The 20,349-nt window shown below is 39.9% G+C and overlaps 1 protein-coding gene across 1 annotated transcript in view; it reads right to left on the bottom strand.

The window, feature by feature from the left end:
* The window catches only part of NUP93 (nucleoporin 93), a 130,947-nt gene that overhangs the window by 48,693 nt on the left and 61,905 nt on the right, over positions 1–20,349 (bottom strand). The window contains exon 4 of the mRNA XM_065416422.1: positions 1,577–1,639. Coding sequence (XP_065272494.1) covers positions 1,577–1,639 — 63 coding nt within the window. The remainder of the gene's footprint in view (positions 1–1,576; positions 1,640–20,349) is intronic.

Genomic DNA, 20,349 nt, shown 5'->3' with positions numbered 1-20,349 from the left:
AGTAAACGGGACCACCTTATCTTGGAAACAAAGATAGTTTCTCTCTAAAGTGACTAAACTCCTGAGACGCTGAGCCCTTCAGATATGACTTTTAAACTCATGGAAGGAAAAGAATTTGCTCATTATTCATTCAGCAACAGCATTAGAGAAGAGATGTTGCTTCATTGCAGTCCCATTCATTATTGGTGTGATGGTGACAAGTAGCCACAAACAAATGAGACAGGAAATATCCTAACATGTCCAATAGCTCCAGATAGAGAGGAGATTATCTTAGATCAGGTGTAATCAATTATTTTTTTTGTCAAGGTCTAAATTTCTTAGTCAAGGTATAGTCACGGTCCAGAGAAAATAATATAAAAATAACAACAATAATGATAATAAGTAAATAACAAGATTTCAGGGTCCATTCAAAAGCGTCTGGCAGTCCAGATTTGGCCCGCCGTCTGCCTACTGACTACCCCGATCTCACTTCCTTTCCCGCATCCAACTCTCTCTTTCACATACACCCACAATTTTGCACTGTGGTGTGTGACTAAATGTTCTGGTTGGCTGCACTAATTTTTTTCATCGCATTATGGCCCAATGTTAGGATACTGTCAATTGGAAAAAACACGCATCAGTATATATGACTTCATAAAAGGCCATGGCATTTGACAGCAAACATTTAATTGTGGTTCCTGCATATAAATAGATCATGAGATTTTTGTTTCTTCCTTATTGTATAATATTAAATACTCTTATATAGTCAGGACTGGATCCAGCTAGGCTCCGTATTTTCACTGCGGTGTCATTACCTTTATGGTTAAACAGAAATACCAATTAGGTATTAAAACAAGTGTTTGTGTGTATATGGAAACACAGTGCTGCAATATTTTTGCATTCAGCTTCAGCGAATATCATTTTTATATAAAAAAAATTTTAGCTCTGAACATTTAGTCACTAAAAACAAACCATTTAATAAGGATGCTTTGAATGTTATATATACACACAATAGTTAAATCTCATAGCACTATTGCTTGCTGGACTCTGAACACAAGTACTCACTGTATGTAGAGAACATCACAACTCATATGCACATGTAAACTGAGACATACTTACAGTGAATTCACTGCATATTGTCCTTTTATGGAAAGTTATCATTTGGGGGGTCTGCTCCCTCCCCAAGACATTTCTTAATAAGTAAGGATCAGAGTGTTTCTTGGTGTCACAAAGAGGATGTTGCCACTTTAACAAAGAGGTTCTAATGTCCAATACTCTGTGTTGTGTGGGTCTCCGATCCATTGTCAAACCCATAACGGCTACCCCACTCATTAACAGAATTACTGCATTCTCAGAATCAAACTCATTATACTGCAAGGACTTTCTGAAACTACAGTTTCAAAGGCTATGTACACGAAAACAAATTTTACTCTATTTATAGAGCAAGGAATAAGTAGTACTAGCCATTTATAATGGTTCCATACACTGTGAAAGATTCAAGAGCTTTTAAATTTTGTCTGTTTATCAAATACAGCATTTAATTTGTAGAACTGTCCTTCAGGATTTTTTTTTTTTTTAATACTACTTTCCAACTTACTCTTTTCCTGGACTCTTCAATGGCTGACAGCAAAGCATTATCTTTTTCATTCTTCAGGAATCCCTATGGAAAGGAGAAATATAGTTTCAGTTAAAATCAGCCTTACATCAGATGCATACTGCACTACTCAGCTCTTTCAACTTTAAGAAGTGCTAGCAGCTTTCTCCCCAATCCACCCCTGAGGAGTTTAAAGGTCATTTTATTTCACTCAAGGTACAGTAAGATGCCCATAAAGCTCAATGTGAAAATGAAAATACATTAATCCCCTGTTTTAATATGCATTAAATCCTAGTGAAGTGTCCTGCTTCTATTCTCTTTTATCTCTGTGTCCCAGCAACTGCTTCCTCTCGCTCTCCATTTGAGGGAACCCGGGTGAAAGCTTGTTAGAGTGATAAGCTGAGATAAGATTGTTGGACCTTAGTAAGTAAAGAAGGTTTGGACTTCACAGCTTCAGGCAAGGGCAGAGTTTTAGAGGCCAACTGGAAAGCATGAACAAGAGCTTAAGGAAATTAGTTGCAAACAGGTAAAATGACTAACAGTTGAAAAACACTATGAAAAAGTTTGCAAACAATCTTTTCCTTCCTCCCCTCAGCACATCATAAAAAGGGGATTTTTTAAAAATCTATTTAGATTATTTTTTACTCACACATGGCTGGTCTAGGTTAGCAAAACATGCAAGCCATTGCAGTTAATACCTTGCCTGCACCTGCATGTTATTTTTGTGTTACTCTTCATCAGCAAGAACATGTTGTATTTCAAAGATTTGCAGTGGATCTCATTCATTACCTTCAGAAGCAAGCACTAAGACCAACCAAGATGCAGAATTATTAGAGCAGAATTCACATCTCTTTATTTTGTAATTTTGCTGCGATGCATCTCAAATTACCAAATCATCCAGGTTTGCTATCCCTGGACTTGGAGTCAACTCATTAGTAAGCCTTAAAAATAAAAAAAAAACTACCCACCAACTTTCATTTCCCCTAAAAATATCAATTACAATGACTAATAAAATAACTTAAAACTCTGTGTGTTAATTGAAGAAAGCTCTCAGATTAAGAGTAGGAGCTCAGCATGTTGTACCTTTGATGTTATATACACTAATCATAAGAATATGTGGTAGTGGCAGCACCTAGTGGTCCCAATCAGGAATCGGAGTCCAATTGTGTTATGCACTGCACACACACAACAAACAGATGGTCCCTGCCCCGCAGATCTTACAGACAATCAGTACCACTCCTCGTTCCCAAATTAGTGCTGAAGGGGTCCTGAGGAGTGCTGAACTTCCTCAACTCTCACGGACTTCCATGGGATAGGACAGCACTCAGTTTCAGACAGGTTTGAGCCCTTAACGGAGGGTATCTGCCATAGGTCCTACACAAGTGAAGCTGTGCAATGTGACAGAGTGGAGGACAGTTTTATACAATCTCGAGTGTTACATTTTTAATTTGGGGGGAGGGGGGGGGCATTTTTTTTAATACAAACATGGCACCGACTCTGGGTGATTAGTCACACACTGGCACTACAGATCCAGAGCTTTGTGCATGTGTGCACACGTGTGTGCACAAGTGTATGTATTACAGTCAGACAATTGCTATATAAGTCATACATACACAGGTAACCAGAACGTGAAGCCTTGTTTTTCAGTTCCCCCCAAAATCCAGGCCTGAACCAGTTTAGCAACTAGACAACTCGTTAGCTGATAACAATAACAGGGTCCCTGTTCTCTGTGCCCCAGCCACTTGACGGCAACATTACACAGACAGCCCATGCAGGTGACGTATGTTTTGCCTTTATTGAATGATTTTTTTAAAAATAAAATTGAGCACCCAGGAAAGATGAATTTAAAATTCTAAAGATAAATCAAGACAGATGATCCTTGTGTGCTGCCTTTGAACGGTAGGGTTGGGGACTATCACTACAGCTGTCAGTGACTGCCCTAGTCACCTACTGACTGGGGCAGGACTGAATCTTTGATTGGCTCCTCTGCTAACCCCCCCCCCCCTTCCAATATCACTAATCAAGAAGGTTTGCTGGTATCTTCAGGGAGTCATTCCTTGAGCACTTCTCTCAAATTTAAGTGTCTTCTGAGCAATAATGCTCGTTTCTAACAAGCAGGGCCTCTAGGATATCAAGGCTCTTTGTCCAGCATACCAAGCAGAGGACAAGTTTCCTCTCCTGCCAGGAGGACGCTGAGGTTACAGAGAATGTCACATGCCTCCTGGACCATACGTCATTGCTGTTCATTTTTCACAGAGAAAACCCTTCCTCCGAGACCCAGAGCTGCAGGTGTCTGGATGGGATGGAAGCTGAAGGTGCTGAGTGTAACCCTGGAGATCCCAGGTCCCTGTGACTCTTGATGAGGTTGCTGTCTATTTCTCCTATGACGAGTGGCAGACGGAGCTGTATCATGATGTCATGGAGAAGAATTATGCACTTCTCACCTCACTGAGTGAAGCTCAACTCTCCTCCTTTCACTGTGAGTTCCGTGAACTCAGATGTCCAGGGCCTGTACTAGAGTCTGTGACTCCCCTGAGAATAGCCATCAGCGCAGAAGGGATTTCACGGGGGAAAGCGGTTACTGTGATAGGAGCAGAGCCCAGAATATTGTCCCCAAGGGAGGTGAGGTGAGAGATGTGATGACTGCTCATGCACCTGGCTAAGAAATAAGGTGCAATTTTTTAACAGTGAGGGTAATTAACCAATGGAACAGTTTACCTGAGGATGCAGTGGATTCTCTGCCATGAAGTTTTAAAACCAAGACTGGAAGTCTTCTAAAAGATATGCTCTAGCTCAACCAGAGGTTGTGGGCCTGATGAAGAGTTTATTGGGTGAAATTCTATGGCCTGCGTTATGCAGACTAGATGGCCATAATGATCCTTTCTGCCCTTGGAATATATGGTTCTATTGATTTAAAAACCTGGAATAAACCTCGCAGTGTCTATCTTAAGAAAACAGATTGGTTTTAAAATGAAGTTGTACCTCATGTTAATCTTTAGGTCTGGAACATGACAACCACTTTTTAAGTTAAACGGAAGCTAATCATTCAACTTCTGAAGGGGGAGCTTCCAGCAGCTGCTGTTGGAATTAATCCCAGCCACTTAATTCATGCTTTGTTTTAACAAAAATAAGTTCTGGCACTTGTTACATATGGGTCTGTAACCAGAACTGGCATACATTAAAAATGTAAAGGATGACCAGCTACTACTACTACTTATTCCTTACATGTTGATTACATTGCCACCTAGTGGCATAAGATTTTTTGTTTTAAGCACAGATTAATATTTGCATATATCTGCTTTGAGGAAAATCCTCTCTCGAACCAGGGAGGGTGGTAGGATTGGGACGCGAGTGGGGCTGGGGGAGAGAGATGCACTCCATAAATATGAATTCATTTATTTTCACAACACTCCTGTGAGATGAAGGGGTGGCATTATACCAATTTTACAGCTGGGGAACTGAGGCACACAGATTTTAAGATCAAGTTTTCATTAATTTTGTGTGCCAATTTGAGACACCTAGGATAATTCAGATTACATAGCATTACATAACACTTTATATGTGCAAAGCACAGCTCCCATTGATGTCAGTCACAGCTGTGAGTGCTCAGCCTTCTGCAAATCAGACCCCAGCGTATCAAGTCAGCACCATAGAAAAAGAGGAACACACTAGTGACAACCTGTGAAAAGTTAGGTTTAAGTGACTTGACTAGCATCACACAGGAATGTTGTGGCAGAGGCAGGGATAGAATCCAGTTCTCATGGGCAGCATTCAGCTGCCTTAACTATGAGACCATGCTTTGACTTCCTGCAATCCTCTGCCTCATTCACTACACACCTTCCAACTTCTGCAACAAAAAGAAGCAGAGACCCTAAGGACAACGGACGCCTTCACTACACAACCTTGATTCATCCTCCAGGGCATGTCCATCCTGTGGGCTGAATCAGACAGCGGTCCTCTGGAAAAAATACCATGTGATCATGTAATTCAAGATTATATCACAGTGCATACACACAAAGGGGATGAATTAAGATTGTTTTTGAGTGCTTGACTTTGCAACCTTAATAATATTCTTTTAACATAGTTTGTGTGTGAACAGTTTCGTACAATTTTAAAACAAGCAAAATGGAGAACAGAAATTCCATAATGTGGCAAATTTGACACCCACATGGGTCGTCAGCAGGGTTGGAACCTTTAGATCTACTGCAGAGGTCTCTGCCACTTGAGCTAATAGCATAACTGATACCAGCAGTAGGTTATCTTCTATGAGAGCCAGCAATTAAGGGGGATGACATGCTCTGCCAATAGAGGTTTCACAGGTATTTGCGGACAGCAGAGGAAATAGTAAGACACTGGAATCTTGGGTTCCATTCCAGACTCTGGAGAAGGGTGCCCTTTAGTGGGTACAGACCCTTTCTGTCCTATCCCCTTCCTCTCTCTCTTCCCCACCCCAGCTCCTCATACCATTTCCCCATTCCCCTCACCTACCAGTCCCAGTCTCCAATACTCATATTTGTCATTCCAATCTCAGCCTTTTCCCCAGCCAGTCCTAGTCTCCCCCCACCCTCCAATACCAGCCCCTCCCCGGGTCCAGCTTTTGTCCCTTCTGCATCTGTATCAGGTAGCTTCCTCCTTCTCCTCACTGCCTGGGTGTGAGCATGGGGATCATGACAGCACAAGAAATACAGTCTCCCTGATCTCAGTTCTAATGCCCAGCCCTCAGCAGCCCAGAGCTGCATTTGCAGGGAAAGCTCTGCTCAGTCCCCTGCAGCACCAGGCTGCAGAATACCCAGTGCAGGATGGATGAATTCTTCAGGGAATTTAGCTGTGAAGCTCTAACAAGTCTCTACTGAGCATGTACGAACTGCAATTTTTCTAAGGCTCATAACTTGGCCAGCTCTGGGCAAATTTTCATGGAGATGGCAGAAGGCACATCCATGACACCAAGGCCACCACCCTGCCAAATTTCAGGTCCCTGAGTTGAGGGCACTAGATCTATTCAAAGAAAAGGTTGCCAGACATTTTTTAATGTGGGCAAACCAATGTATTTTCTCTACTCTCGTTCTCAGAAATGTCTGGACCATTTTGGCTGACATTTTCAAAAAAAAACAATGAGCCTAAGGCAGACATATGGCATGGAAAAATTCAGCCCAAATTATTAAAGTTTGGCATGTTTATACGTTTCTGAAAACAGGGTCTTATAATGGGAAGTGCTGGACTACCTTAATAGTATGCAGTTCTCTCAGCCCTACCTATAATAATCCAGCCTCACTTTTGTCCACTTTACAGAGTAATGTAGCTACAGTCTCTGATCAAAAAGAATCTCTAAGCCTGTGCTAAAAGTTAACATGTAAAATTAAACGTGAGAGGTGGATAAGACTTCAGGGTAGAGACGACATGATCTATTCTAAGGCACGTTGACCACTTTCCTAGGTAAAGTAAGCTCTTCTACCATAATAACTGACAGTAAAATAAGGTTTTTCTAGCATTTACAAAAAACAAAACCAAACAAAAAACCCCAAACGTTGGTTTGTAAGGCATTATCTTCTAAGGAGGCGGCGTAAGAGGTTATTTTTACAGCTACACCTAGAACTCCAAGAAGGCATAAAGCTTGACCATCTGTGCCATTTGATTACTCTCTCAAAGGTTGAAATCATTTGATGTCTGTTAGTTTTATTGCCTTCATTGTCTGACAAGAAGGCTGAAATGACTGGAGTCAGCACCTTCCTGCTCACGTTTGAATCCCAGAAAGAAAGTGTTTCCGTAAAAAATTAATTATTGCTGAGAAAGGGAATGTGTGTCTCGGTGGTCTCCTTTGGATAAAGGACTGAAAGTCTCTTTCATTTACTGCAATAAATAAGGTTAGTAGATTCTCACCTAGCTGATGGAACGATCTTAATTACTTCCACCAAACAGGCCATACTTTTAATACTTGCTCTCAGTATTCCAGCCCTCCGAGGAAGCAAATGTTGCCAACTCAGTGAACTGGGGCCTTTTATGGGATGGCAAAGTTTCCTTTTTCACTGGCATGGGAAGAAAGGAGAAAATAAACTGAACAGTTTGAGACCTTTTTTTCCCTCCCAACTGGGTTAAACCAGTAGCTTTTGGCCAGTTATAGATTCTTAAAATAACTGGATTTTGAGTACATTGAAATTTCTTCGGGTAAAAAGTGGGAGAGAAAGTTATATAGTGGGCAACAGAGCCACTCTTCAGTGGTGGCCTCTATACATTGGCGATGGAAGCTCCAGATGAAGCATCTTGAGGTTTACTTTAGCATGCGTCTGACAAAGTGGGTATTCACCCACGAACGATTATGCTCCAATACATCTGTTAGTCTTAAAGGTGCCACAGGACTCTCTGTTGCTTTTTACAGATCCAGACTAACACGGCTCCTCCTCTGATACTTTAGTTAAGAAAGAGTCGGATAACTATTTGAATATACTCCTAGCATTGGTATGCCTTGACATGCTTTACTTTCAAGGATAGCTCAGTCTGGAAACATGCAATATACAGCAAAACTGCCTGGAGGTTACTGAAACAATAAGAGGCCCTACTGTATATAACAGATTGTCTATCATTATTGGTTACACCTTTGCTGTTTTTATGACAGCTGGGCTCGAAGTAACATGATATGGTGTGGCCATGCCCCATAAGTAATTCCGTGCCTCTGCGGAAGATGAGGACTTTCCAGAGTAGCACATGTGTACTTGGCTTTGCTCAGGCTCCTTTCACATTTCTGAGATCACACATCCTTTGGGAGTTTTTGCAGATCTTTTGAGGTTTTTTGCGTTGTGGCTGATATAACAGCAAAACAAATACAGTAGACACTCAGAGAGTTACAAACATCTCGGGAATGCAGGTCGTAACTCCGAAATCTTTGTAACTCTAAACAAAACATTTTAGTTTTTCTTTCAAAAGTTTACAACTGAACATTGACTTAATACAGCTTTGAAACTTTAATATGCGGAAGAAAAATGCTGCTTTTCACTATCTTAATTTAAATGAAACAAGCACAGAACGTTTCCTTACCTCGTCAAATCTTTTTTTTAAACTTTCCCTTTTTTAGTGGTTTACATTTAACACAGTACTGTACAATATTTGCTTTTTCTTTTTGTCGTCTCTACTTCTGCTGGATTGCATACTTCCAGTTCCAAATGAGGAGTGTGTTAGACCGGTCAGTTTGTAACTCTGGTATTCATAACTCTGAGGTTCTACTGTAGATTCAGCTTGTGCATAGATTTTGGACGCAGGTACAGATTTTGGCATGCATACGAGGTATACGGTTTCTTCTAAAGTATCATGGCAGCTATCCTAGGATCTGCTGCCTGAGACTGAAAGACCCAGCAAGCTTTATACAACTGATTTTCCTCTTAGGGAATTTTAGATGGGGCAAAAGTAGATACCACTGCCAAGGACCCAATCCAGAAGTCCTTACTCACAACAAGCTCCCACTTAAGTCTGAAATTAGCGTTAGTGGGCACTAGAAGTCCAATGGAAGTTGTGTGCAAGCAAGGAGTGGCTGGTCAAGTCCTAAGTTAGAATGCATGGATAAGTGAAGAAGGAAGGTAGAACAGGGGTAGCCGCACTGTATAGAGCAATGTCTTGTGTATAAATTGTTCAATAAACACACACCTTGCAAATGAGTTGGTCTTTGTGGAGGGAACATGTCCTTGGCTCAATGGCAGAAAAGACGATTACTTACCGTCTGTAACTGTTGTTCTTCGAGATGTGTTGTTCACGTCCATTACACTTCCCACCCTCCTTCCCCTCTGTCAGAGTCACCGGCAAGAAGGAACTGAGGGAGGGTCGGGCCGGCAGGGATATATATACGCTAGGGCGGGGCGCCGCTCTGGCGGGAAGGGAGACCCTGCGGGCCCGACGGGAGCCGCTGAGGGAAAAAGTTTCCGACGTTCGTGCACGCGGCGCGCGTACACCTAATGTGGAATGGACGTGAACAACTAATGTGGAACGGACGTGAACAAGCACTCGAAGAAGAACAGATGTTCTCAATGGAGAACCGCAATGAGAGCTACCTCTTCTACCCTGAAATTAGACAAGATAAAAGCTAACACTCCATGAGAGGTGACGGATAAAGTTAGCACTTCAGGGCTTAGCAGAATGGAAAGTTGGCAGAGTTTGAGAAAGGCAGCTGAGCTTGTCAAACTGCAAATAAGCATTAGTTCCCTGTCATTATGTTTATGCTAGGAAATCCTACAGGAATTTCTGAAATGGGAAGAGATTTCCATGATTGATTGAGCTGAAAAAAGGCAGCAGAGCACACTGGAAATATTCATATTTCCCCATGGTCAGGAATCAGCAACTCGGCATCAGAGGGAGTAAACATGTTGAAGTTTAAGGGGGTAAAATGGAAGTGTCAATAATCGTTACACAGAACGCTGCACTGATACATTCAAATAGTTTGCTCAAGGGAGATTTATTGCTCTTTTGGCTGCATGCTTAGAGGTTGGCAACCAGTTCCCCACTGCCACCATGCCTAAGAGCACCATGGGATGGTGGGTCGTATTGAATTCATTTTAAATTGAAGGTCAGAGAGTAACATACGTTTTGCAGTGGTTAGTATTTCCAACATATTAAGTCATGAAAATGTACCAACTCAGGCCCAAACACAACTCAATCATTCTGGTCACAGGGATGGTCCTAAAGATACTTTACTTGCCTTTTTTTAAAGCAAAGCAAAATTACGCAACACACTGCTTCAAGCAAGGCTTTTTTAATATATTATTTTAATATGTGTTAATTCACTACAGACGAAGAGGACCACAGAAATTACTCCTACAGCAACAAAATGCTGTACAGAGAGCTGACATACAGCCACAGTAACATATTTTTAGTATAGCGGCACAATTTCTGGCTGGGTAGTTATGCATAGAACTAACTGTTCAAACTCAGCAGGGGGCATCATATGTTGCAAAACTAAAAAAGGGGTATCTGTCATTTGCCAGGAAGGCTGTTCAAGGATGCTGCATGCTGTTTTGAAGCCGCAGGTTGCAACTTTTGCTTTAAAAGGTGGCATCAGGTGGAGCAGGACCTCTCCGCCCTTCTGTCAGGGTATCATTGATGTAGTGCTCAATTTCAAATGCAGCCTTTAATCTCTGTGTTACACAGTGAGCCTAGGGCAAATATTTACAAGCAAATTGCTCCATGCTGCAGATTAGTGCCTGCAGTGAGACATCTTTGCTAGGACTGTTTTAACCACTTTAGACAATCTGATCTGTGCTAGAAACAGAGTTTTCGGATGCAGCTATGCTGGGTTCTGTTGCAGTAATGTCAGTACTGCTTTTAGCTACAGCAGGGAAAGCTCTCGAAACTGCTGAAAGAACAGTTTCTCTTGAAGTTCGCAGATTCGTGGGGCAGATGGTGCATGATCTTTGGCTCTTGATGAAACCATTTGGATCTGGCAAATGGAGATGTGAAATGTTCTCCCCTGACAGACATAATGCCTCTAAGGTAAGGATAAGAGATATGAATTGGCATCATCTTGATAGGAGTGGAGGAGCTACAAGAAAAGGCTCCCTTTATGGTCTATTCTGCTAATAATGATTACTAACTTTGTGCCCTCTATCAATTACAGGTACAAATGACACAATGCGTCTACTGGCTTTTTAAACACACGCAACATGTGCGCCCACAAATCAGGTAGACCAGACATCTGCAGCCTATCACTGTTCCTGCAGTTGCACCTGCAACACCAGAGACTAGTTTTTGAAAATTTGGCACACAAAGTCTACAGCGGGCATAAGATAGGCTAGGAGATCACCATATGGGGATTGATACAGTGAGGCAGGATTGCTGCAAACGCTCTCAAGTTCCATCATCCTGAGAGTCAGAGTAAAGCTCCACAACTCACAACTTTGCACATAGGACGGCTCTAGGCATTGTACACACATGCAGGCGTGTTCACTGCTAGCGACAGGGTCACTGAACAAATAGTCACTCAAAGACTATAAAGAAATGAAAGACCAAGGAAAAAGGGATTACACTTGGACTAACTGTTTCACACAGATATGACAATGGCGAACTACAGTACACTGGATTTAGAAGAGGCAGGCAATGACCACATTTTCAGGGAGGATGGACCAATTCAATCATGCTTCTCATTCTTGGTAACTTTCAAAGGAAGCAGGATGGGAAAAGAAACGTATGTCTATTTGACATGTGGACTAAGTAGACAGGGTTGAGTGACTAAGAGGGCAGCACAAGAAGGTTTACAACGGCCGCAAGGCACACGACAACTGAACTCACTGGGTTGAATAATGTCAATTGTCTGTTAGCTAACAGACTAACTATATTTCACACTCTTCTACCACCTTCTCTCTCCAGAAGGATCTCAAAGTGACAGACCATCGTTAATCTTTGCATTACCTTTGTGAAGGAGATACGGGTGTATTGGCAGAGCCAGGATTAGAACGCATAGCTCCTAACGCCCAGTCCTGTGCTTTAGCCACCAGACGATCTTTCAGCACAGATACACACTTAATATTCTCTGCTGACATTAAATAGCTCCACTGTGCCATATGCGACAAATGTTAGTTCTCCAAAATGTATTGGCTGCACACAGCCATCTAGGAGAGTGAAAGGTGTATACGGTGAATATAAATAGCATTTGCCATTTATTCCCTGCTGGTACATAGTGTCAGTCACTTACACTGGAGTCACAAAATATAACTATATTCCTGCTATGCAGCGTTGTTCATGCGGATTGTTTCTGAGCGGAGATCATCACTATTGGCATAGGAAAATAAGTCTCAGCTTGATTTTGGTTTCTTCTAATTCAATATCATTTTGTTTGGTGTCCTCTTTTGCTCTATTGCAACCTCCTACTCTATTACATTAAATGATAGTTACAATTTGCTTCATTTCCAAACAGCACATGGAAATCCACAGAAATGTTTCAATTCACGTGGTTTTGTAGTCTTGTTTTACCGACATCACAGGAGTTTGTGAGGTTTAATAATCCCAAACCTAATTAGAAAATTGGACATATTTTTAATCTTAAAAGGGATTCTATCAGGTTAAAAAAAATCATATTGTTAACAAAAACATACCCTTACCTGTATTACTTGTAACACACTCAAACGGAAATTTTTAAAATCAATTTTTTAAAATATTTCTGCGGTTTTTCCCCCCACTTCATGACAATGAAATCTGAATAGCCAGTTTCACTTTTGTGTACCAGCCAATTTTGCTTTCGGGTTCTAAGACACCTTCCCAACGTTGCCGTGGTTGAAATTCAGACAGCATAGGGGAATGTGTAGTTAAAAGACTGTTTCTATAGGAATTTTTTTTTTTAAGTCACAAACATTTCTTTTGGTGTTAGATTTCGTATGATGTTATTTTTATAAAACCTACATGTGGGGCAAATTGCCTGAGACTGTGCCTCTTTAAATGATAGATTGTAGGAAATGCTGCAGAATCCCTCTGTATGCATCAGCTTTTACGATAGTCACTGACATGATACACACAAGTATTATAAGCATTATCCTCCCTTATCCTATTCCTCCCCTCTCCACTGTTAGATATCCTCATACTCTCACTTTCTGTGTCAGGTCTACAATTAAACCATAAGCACTTTGGCATTGGGGACTAAGTCTTATTTGTGCTATAAAGCACCCGACAGACTCTGTTCACTGTATAAATAATGAACAAGATGTAACGTTACTAAGAACCCTGATCTATTTAGATATCATGGCAAAGAATAGACGCACCATATCTGAGAAGGGAGAAAAGGGCAGAGAAAGAAGGCAGCCACCTTTCCAGATGGAAAAGTCAAAAGCTAAACAAGAGAACCCAGGTGATTGATCTCTTGTACATTGTTTAAGATAGAATGGCCAACTATTACACTGTTCATCCCAAATGTGCTAGCTCAGCTTGCTAACAACACTGGTACAATATACCCGAAAACAAAAATAATAATAATTGCATCCACAGCTCCCATTAGTATTCGTGAAAGCAAACAATTAAAATTTGACATTTTGGTTAAAGGGCAACATTGTATTTATAGCATTGCTCACAATACAATTATTTGAAATGGGGGATAGACCCACCCCGATAGATTGGTTCAGCATAAGAGACTGATTCACCCAAAGCAATTTGGCACAAGGTGTTTCACCATGAGCAATGGCATCCGCTCTACACAGAAGTGAATGAACCATATACACCAGAAGTTGAGGTGGTGACTAATCTTATCAAACTGCAATCCTAGATAATTCTCCCATTTTCTAATCTACTAGTGAATGTCTTTTATTCTGTTTTCAACAAGATTTTTAAATGCAGAGAATGAGTCTGCTCTGGGATTTTGTTCAGAACCATCAATAGGAGCTATTGTATCTCTCCAGTCTTATAAATGCACCCGCGTTAGCATCCTGATAAAAAAATGGCAGAAACAATGAAACATTATTGCAAATCTACAAAAGTGTGTATGCACCATAGTACCTAGAATCAAAATAAAACACTGCACTTTGGCTGTTCTTAGGAACCAGCGGTTTTGCTTGAAATAAACAAAATTATCATGTATTTCTCTCTAAAGGCTTTGGGATCCAAAGTGCTATCTTCTATAAACGGCAATAAGGAAGCAATGTAATGTAACACAAAGATCATTTCAGATCATCTACTCTGGTAAACTACTATTCCAGCTTCTTCCAATATCATTCCTTTAAATGGAATACTGGGGTTAAATGAAGATCAAAATGATTCAGGTGTTCTTGCCTGGTCTTAAAAAGTGACAGTCATAACTAGCACCACAGGGTAACACTTGTCACTGAAGGCATCTCTTCCTCAAACCAAGCCGAGGAACACCCTGAATCAGGCCACCAAAACTAATTTTACTGATGACGCCATTTTATTACTACATCTGCTGCCATTTTAGTACCGTAGTTACCACACAATTTTTCAGAAAACGAAGCTGTGTGCTCTCTCCTCTAGCATGAAACTATGCTCAAATAATCTAGTGACAAGCACCATTTGTACTTTTTCCTTTTTAATTGCCGGTAGGGCCATGTTCTTGCATCTAAAAGGGCAGGAAAGCTCAACTCACAGTTACCCCAGAGGACCACACCTCAATTCTCTGCACGGATGGGCTGGGCCAGGAGCCTTGAGAGATTGTTTGAACTGAGAAACCAGTCACTGGAAATCTGTCAGCACCAAAGGACAGACTTATAAATGTAGGGGAACAGAGGGAGTGTGCAGCCGCCATGCAGGCAGATTTCTCTCCAGGTTCCATTAAGAATCCTTAGACAAAATGGGCGTAGAAGGAACAGGAAACAAGGCACAGAGGAGATAAGCACTCGGTCTATTAACAATATCTGTGACGGTCTTACTCAGCATTATCATTAAAGGGTCGCCAGACACAAGAACTCACTGGAACTGCAGATAGAAAACTAGTTTCTTCCGAAAATATAGTTCGAATCCGAGTGCTAACCTGCCAATTTGATTAATAAAAGATTGACCACTCTTAGATTATTACATGTCTCTCCTGGAACACTGTCAAGAGAAACGGTGTATTAGACAAACAGTCCGGTAATTAACACTTAACCAATCCCCTCCACGCCATTTCCCACATTTTAATGTAATCCTTCTTTCGTTCTTAGCCCCTGCCACTCGCTACCTCTGCTGTAGAGGCTGTATTCTTCTATGATGAGCTGCCTGTTTTATTTTAGCATACGAACCCTACCGCTTCTGTGCAATACATGTATGTCTGCAGCTTTTTAGAAACTGATCACATTACTGATCGGTATTTGCATACATATTCTTCCACAGTTTTAGGGATATAAAAAAAAGTTACATCTTAAAATTCAACTAAATATTTTATGTAAAATCTAATGGAAAGATCTGTATTCTCTCCCCCTCTTGCCCCTTTATCTAGCTAGCTTAATGCTTTGAGTTTGACACACTTCCCATTCTCAAACCAAATCATATGCAAGGATTCTAAACACCATGCTCTCAACGTGTTACAGCAATCCACATGTACCTGTTTCCTGCACAATCCTTGTGAGTACTAGTAACCTTTCTTCTTGAATAAAAAGGTAGAAGTGAGAGCCTTCCACCATCTATCCATATTTTAAGCGCCCATTGCTTGCGCGCAGCAACGCCCATTGACAGAGGGACAACGCCTGGTTCAGAGAGCCCTTGAAATACTGCCAGCATTGTAAATATGATAACCAAGTTAAAGCAGGATGCCAATACAGAATCAGAGCACAGACGGGTTTAGTTATTGCAGCACTTTCACAATGCTATTTACTGCAACATTTTTACAGTAATTTGAAACAAAACAACCCCACATGCAAAAGAAAACCTTACAAAAGTAAAATCCACTTTATTTTGCTCGTACATCGATAAGCTGGATAAAGCTACAAAAAAAAAGAGGCGAGGTTATATTTATTTCAGTTTCAAGAACTACAGGCGTTCTATAGCACAATTTATACAAAACTGTGTTTTGAAACAATCAACAGTTCTGAAGTTATGCACTCTTAAATAAGCATTTAGGAAACATTAGCAAAATCATCCAAACAAGTCACAAAATAAACCGGGGCCAGTTCGTCCATTATTCCAAAATATTTTAAATAATCAGAGATACTTGGTTAACACTCTAAGTAATTCCAACATGGCAGCATTTCCCTTGGAAAATACAGAAATCCTTTCTCCATAGTGGAGACAAAGCTATTTTGAGGAAGGAAATTAAAATATACCACAATATCTTTAAATACTAAATTTAAACATCTCATAGCCTTTAAAAATGATGTTTTCATACCACGTTACCGATACATTCCATAAGCTAATCATTTAAATTATTTATGAATGATTAAAGTGCTGATGATTACAATAAAAAAATACAGAAGTCAGTAAGAATATGCCTGTTATAATTATACAATTATTATTTGAATGGTTATATATTACAATGCATGGTGATAAAAGCATATCTTTAATCATTTCCTACTGCAATCAAGGATACATTTTAATGAAAATGTTATTTATTTTCAAATCTACTTTACCTATGTATGGTATACGCCTGTGATTTAAACTTTTTATACTTAGACCATTACACCAATCTGGTAAGTACACACTGTAGACAAAAGGCTTCCATTTTTCTCCTGATTGTACTCCACCCTTGCTAAGGAACTCCCCTGATGTACAAGCATTATTTGTGTGTTACATTAACAAGGCACATGAGCTTTAGGACTTTAATGCAAACAATATGCCAACTCCGGCTGATGCCACTAGATTTCAGACAGAGTTCTATTATAACAGAGCTAGTGCTAATTGTTAAAAACGGTGCCTTCGATATTTTCCATACATTAATTTACAAAGCTCAGTTGAACTCTGGCTCCCACCCACTTCAGACAAAGGAAAATAATTTGCAACACTGTACCAACTGCAAGGATAATTGAACCATCTCCCACACAGGGTCAGTGGTGATGGCTTCCTCCATCTTTTCACACATGCAAACCACACATTTCATTGTCTTTTATCTAAGGAGTCAATTTCTTGCTCTACTGTTTCTGGGGTGAGACTTCCTTAAAACAGGTCATCTTGCTTAGCCATAGAACTTTTTGGTCAAGCAAGGTCAGTCCTTCAACATTTCTCTTTGCAGAAAGGTTCACACATTTCACACTTAACAATAGAAAGGGTGCAGGACATGTCATGTTATACACCTTGATACTCGGAGATGAATCTGCGAAGTGGGCTAATAATTCTCTATTGCCTTTACTTCATAAGCACAGTTATGGTCCCAACATGGCACATTTGATTAATCCACTTTTCACTGTGAAGGATGAATACAGCCTAAGCAAGGAAAAGCTATACTTTCGTTTCCCATTCCAAAGACAGGCAGACAGACAGAGTTGCTAATTAGCATGCAGTTTGAGAGTCTGTGGATTCTAGAGTAACAATCAGCTGATACTCACCCAACTAATCCAGGCCCCTAAGATATGTATACACATATAATATATAAATTTTTGTTCCCTGAGTGGTTTATATTCCAATGATTTTGGAAGTTTAGCCCTGTTCTCACACACCCTATTACCTGAAGGGGAGGGGTGAATCTAAAATTGAGAGAATCTATGTTAGTTTCTTTATGTTCTTAGTTAAATAACTAGCAAAAAGACAATATTGCCAAGTCTATTACTTGGCTACTGAAAATGGGAAATATTTTGCATTCGAGCCTCTTTACATTATTGTAATTTCTATGCCAGATTTGAAACCCTTCCCCAAAATAAGGTTTAATGTGTCTTCTAAATAAATCACTAGTGCATTTGTAGAAACAGAGGCGACTTAGCAAGTTTTCCATAACTGATGTGTATATATGTATTTTTCTACCACAGTGATAACTTAGAAAGCCATATTATAAACAGTGTCTCATCTTTTTTTAAATACTTTGGCAGATGTTTCATATTGTAGGTGAGAAAAACAGGAATAAAACACACGCAAGAAGTTATACTACTATGTTTCTGATTAAATTCAAACAAAAGCTACAATGTCAAAGAGAATCTTTAAACAGGCGACAATCAAGATCCAAAAGCCGACACCACATTGCCCCACCCTAGAGCTGTTCTAGAGGATACTATAAGACGAGAAAGGCATAAATCTTAAGGTTTCTCTTTGATTAGAAGGCTATTCCTCTGAAATGATCCACCTGTTCACAATTCCTCACCTACAACATTTAAACAAACTATGGCAATATCCACAAGAAAAATTATGATACGAAACCTTAAAAAACAACGGTCAGCCTATTTAACAGTAAGCTTTTACCTTAATTTTTATATATATTTTAAATATAGACAATCCTACCTGTAGATCACAGAACCGAGGAGTTACAAACCTGTTAACACTGGCTGTGGCTGCAAGACTTCAAATGCCTAAAATTTGGGCTTATACAGCTGTCTCTTTCTGTATTAATGCTCAAGTTTTTTCATCTTAAAAAAAAAAAAAAAAAAAAACCCTGCAAGTCCTGAAATGGCTGAGACAGTGAAGAGTCCAGCAAGACAATGAGAAAGCAGCTGTACACCACTGCCCATAAAGCATCTATATAATTTTTCAGTGGTGCTTTATTTAAAATTCTAAGGAAAGCATCAGTCTGAAACCAGTAACTGATGGGAGTAGCAGTTTATAGGTTACAGAAGGATATTTTATTGTTAATGGACTGTACCATGTAAGATTTAAGAAGGGGGAGGGACAATATCCAGGCAAGGGGAAAGATTCTAGTGTTTTTTTTCCCCCAAGCCACTGCAATTACTCTGATGTGAATTTTTGATGACTTCCGACATCTTGCATGGTTAATAATCGTTTCAGCTGTCATGTTTAGTTAATGTGGAAAATGCATTTGCTGCATTGTGATGCAGTGCTGTGGCCACAGATTGTAACACCAGTTGTGAAGCTATTCCCTTAACTGAGCAGCATGAATTTGCACATACCATGAGGCTGAAAAAAGTGGTAGTTAGATTTTATACAGAGAGCTTCTGCCATTTTAGACTTGCAGAATATGTTGAAACAACATATTTTGTTCATTTAATTTAACAGTGTACTAACTGGTGTCATTTTTTTATTAAAAAGAGTCTTGAGTCTCTATTGTTTTTATCTGTTTGGGTTATTTGGTGGTTAAAGATTTAGATACTATTTAAATTAACCTTTGGACTTAATTGTAGCTTTGAGCAGAGGTTATTGCATTGCAGGCATATACAGCCCAACAAAACGGTCAGCGACATGAAAATGCAGACCCTTTATTAACATACGTTTAGCTTAACTACCATTTTTCCACATGATATTTAAACAATATATAATATTGTTATGATGAATCTGAAGGATAAAACATGCTGCTTACAGGAGGTGATTTTTTTTAAGTATTACTTTTTCACATACACCTTAAACATCCAATGAAAAGTAAAAGGTTATGTAAAATATCAATGTGTCTTTCATTGTCACCAATAGAAATTCAATGCTGCAAGCAATCATGCAATTACAGGAAGGGATGTAAAACAGCAGAGATGAAACCATGTTAAGAGCCAGTCACCCGATGATTAAAGTCAGGCCAGTATATTCCAGCAGTCAGGTGATGGTGCCATCATTACAGTGCAGAAAGCCAGAGAAAAATCGAGAAACGAACCACCCCCATCTTAAAGAAAAAAAATTAGAAGCACCAAAGAACTAAGGAATGTATTTGTTGATCTCCAAAACACACCACCATGATGAAGTGCTTTACAATTTGTGAGCGTACCGTTATCAGACAGCTAAATGCACACACTCAAACTGCACATTTAACACATACAACCTGTAATGATTCAGCTCCCTCCATCATTAACAATTTGTGGGTGCACAGAACTCTTTGAATTTTAAAGCTTTTCAACATAACCCTACTCTAATCACACTTCCCCATGCAGAAATTTTGCCAACCAAATGCAAACTTAATATTTGCTCACAAAAAATCCGAGCGTCTCGGGCATCTGAGCTTTATTTTTTTTGAAGTATGAAGAACTATCAAAGCACCATTTTAATGCACGTTAACGCCAAGTTCATACGCAGCACCGACATCAACATCAAATCAATTCACTATTTCCATTGTTTTATTAATTAAAAACAACCCTCGTCGAGCAACACAGTGTTAGCAAAAAAGCAGCACCAGAGAGATGTACAGTTTATTTCTAGGCAGTGAAGAAAACTGGATCTCTGAATTAACACTGCACTACCTGTTTTGGTGGCTCTGTCACTTAATAGCCGCTATATTTGCAGAATGTGCTTTGTGACTCAGACTTATCAATTTGAGAGGC

This window comes from Emys orbicularis, chromosome 14, assembly GCF_028017835.1.
Source record: "Emys orbicularis isolate rEmyOrb1 chromosome 14, rEmyOrb1.hap1, whole genome shotgun sequence".
Classification (NCBI taxonomy): Eukaryota; Metazoa; Chordata; order Testudines; family Emydidae; genus Emys; species Emys orbicularis.
Note: the sequence above shows the minus strand (reverse complement) of the source record. Positions and strands in the feature narration are given on the sequence as shown.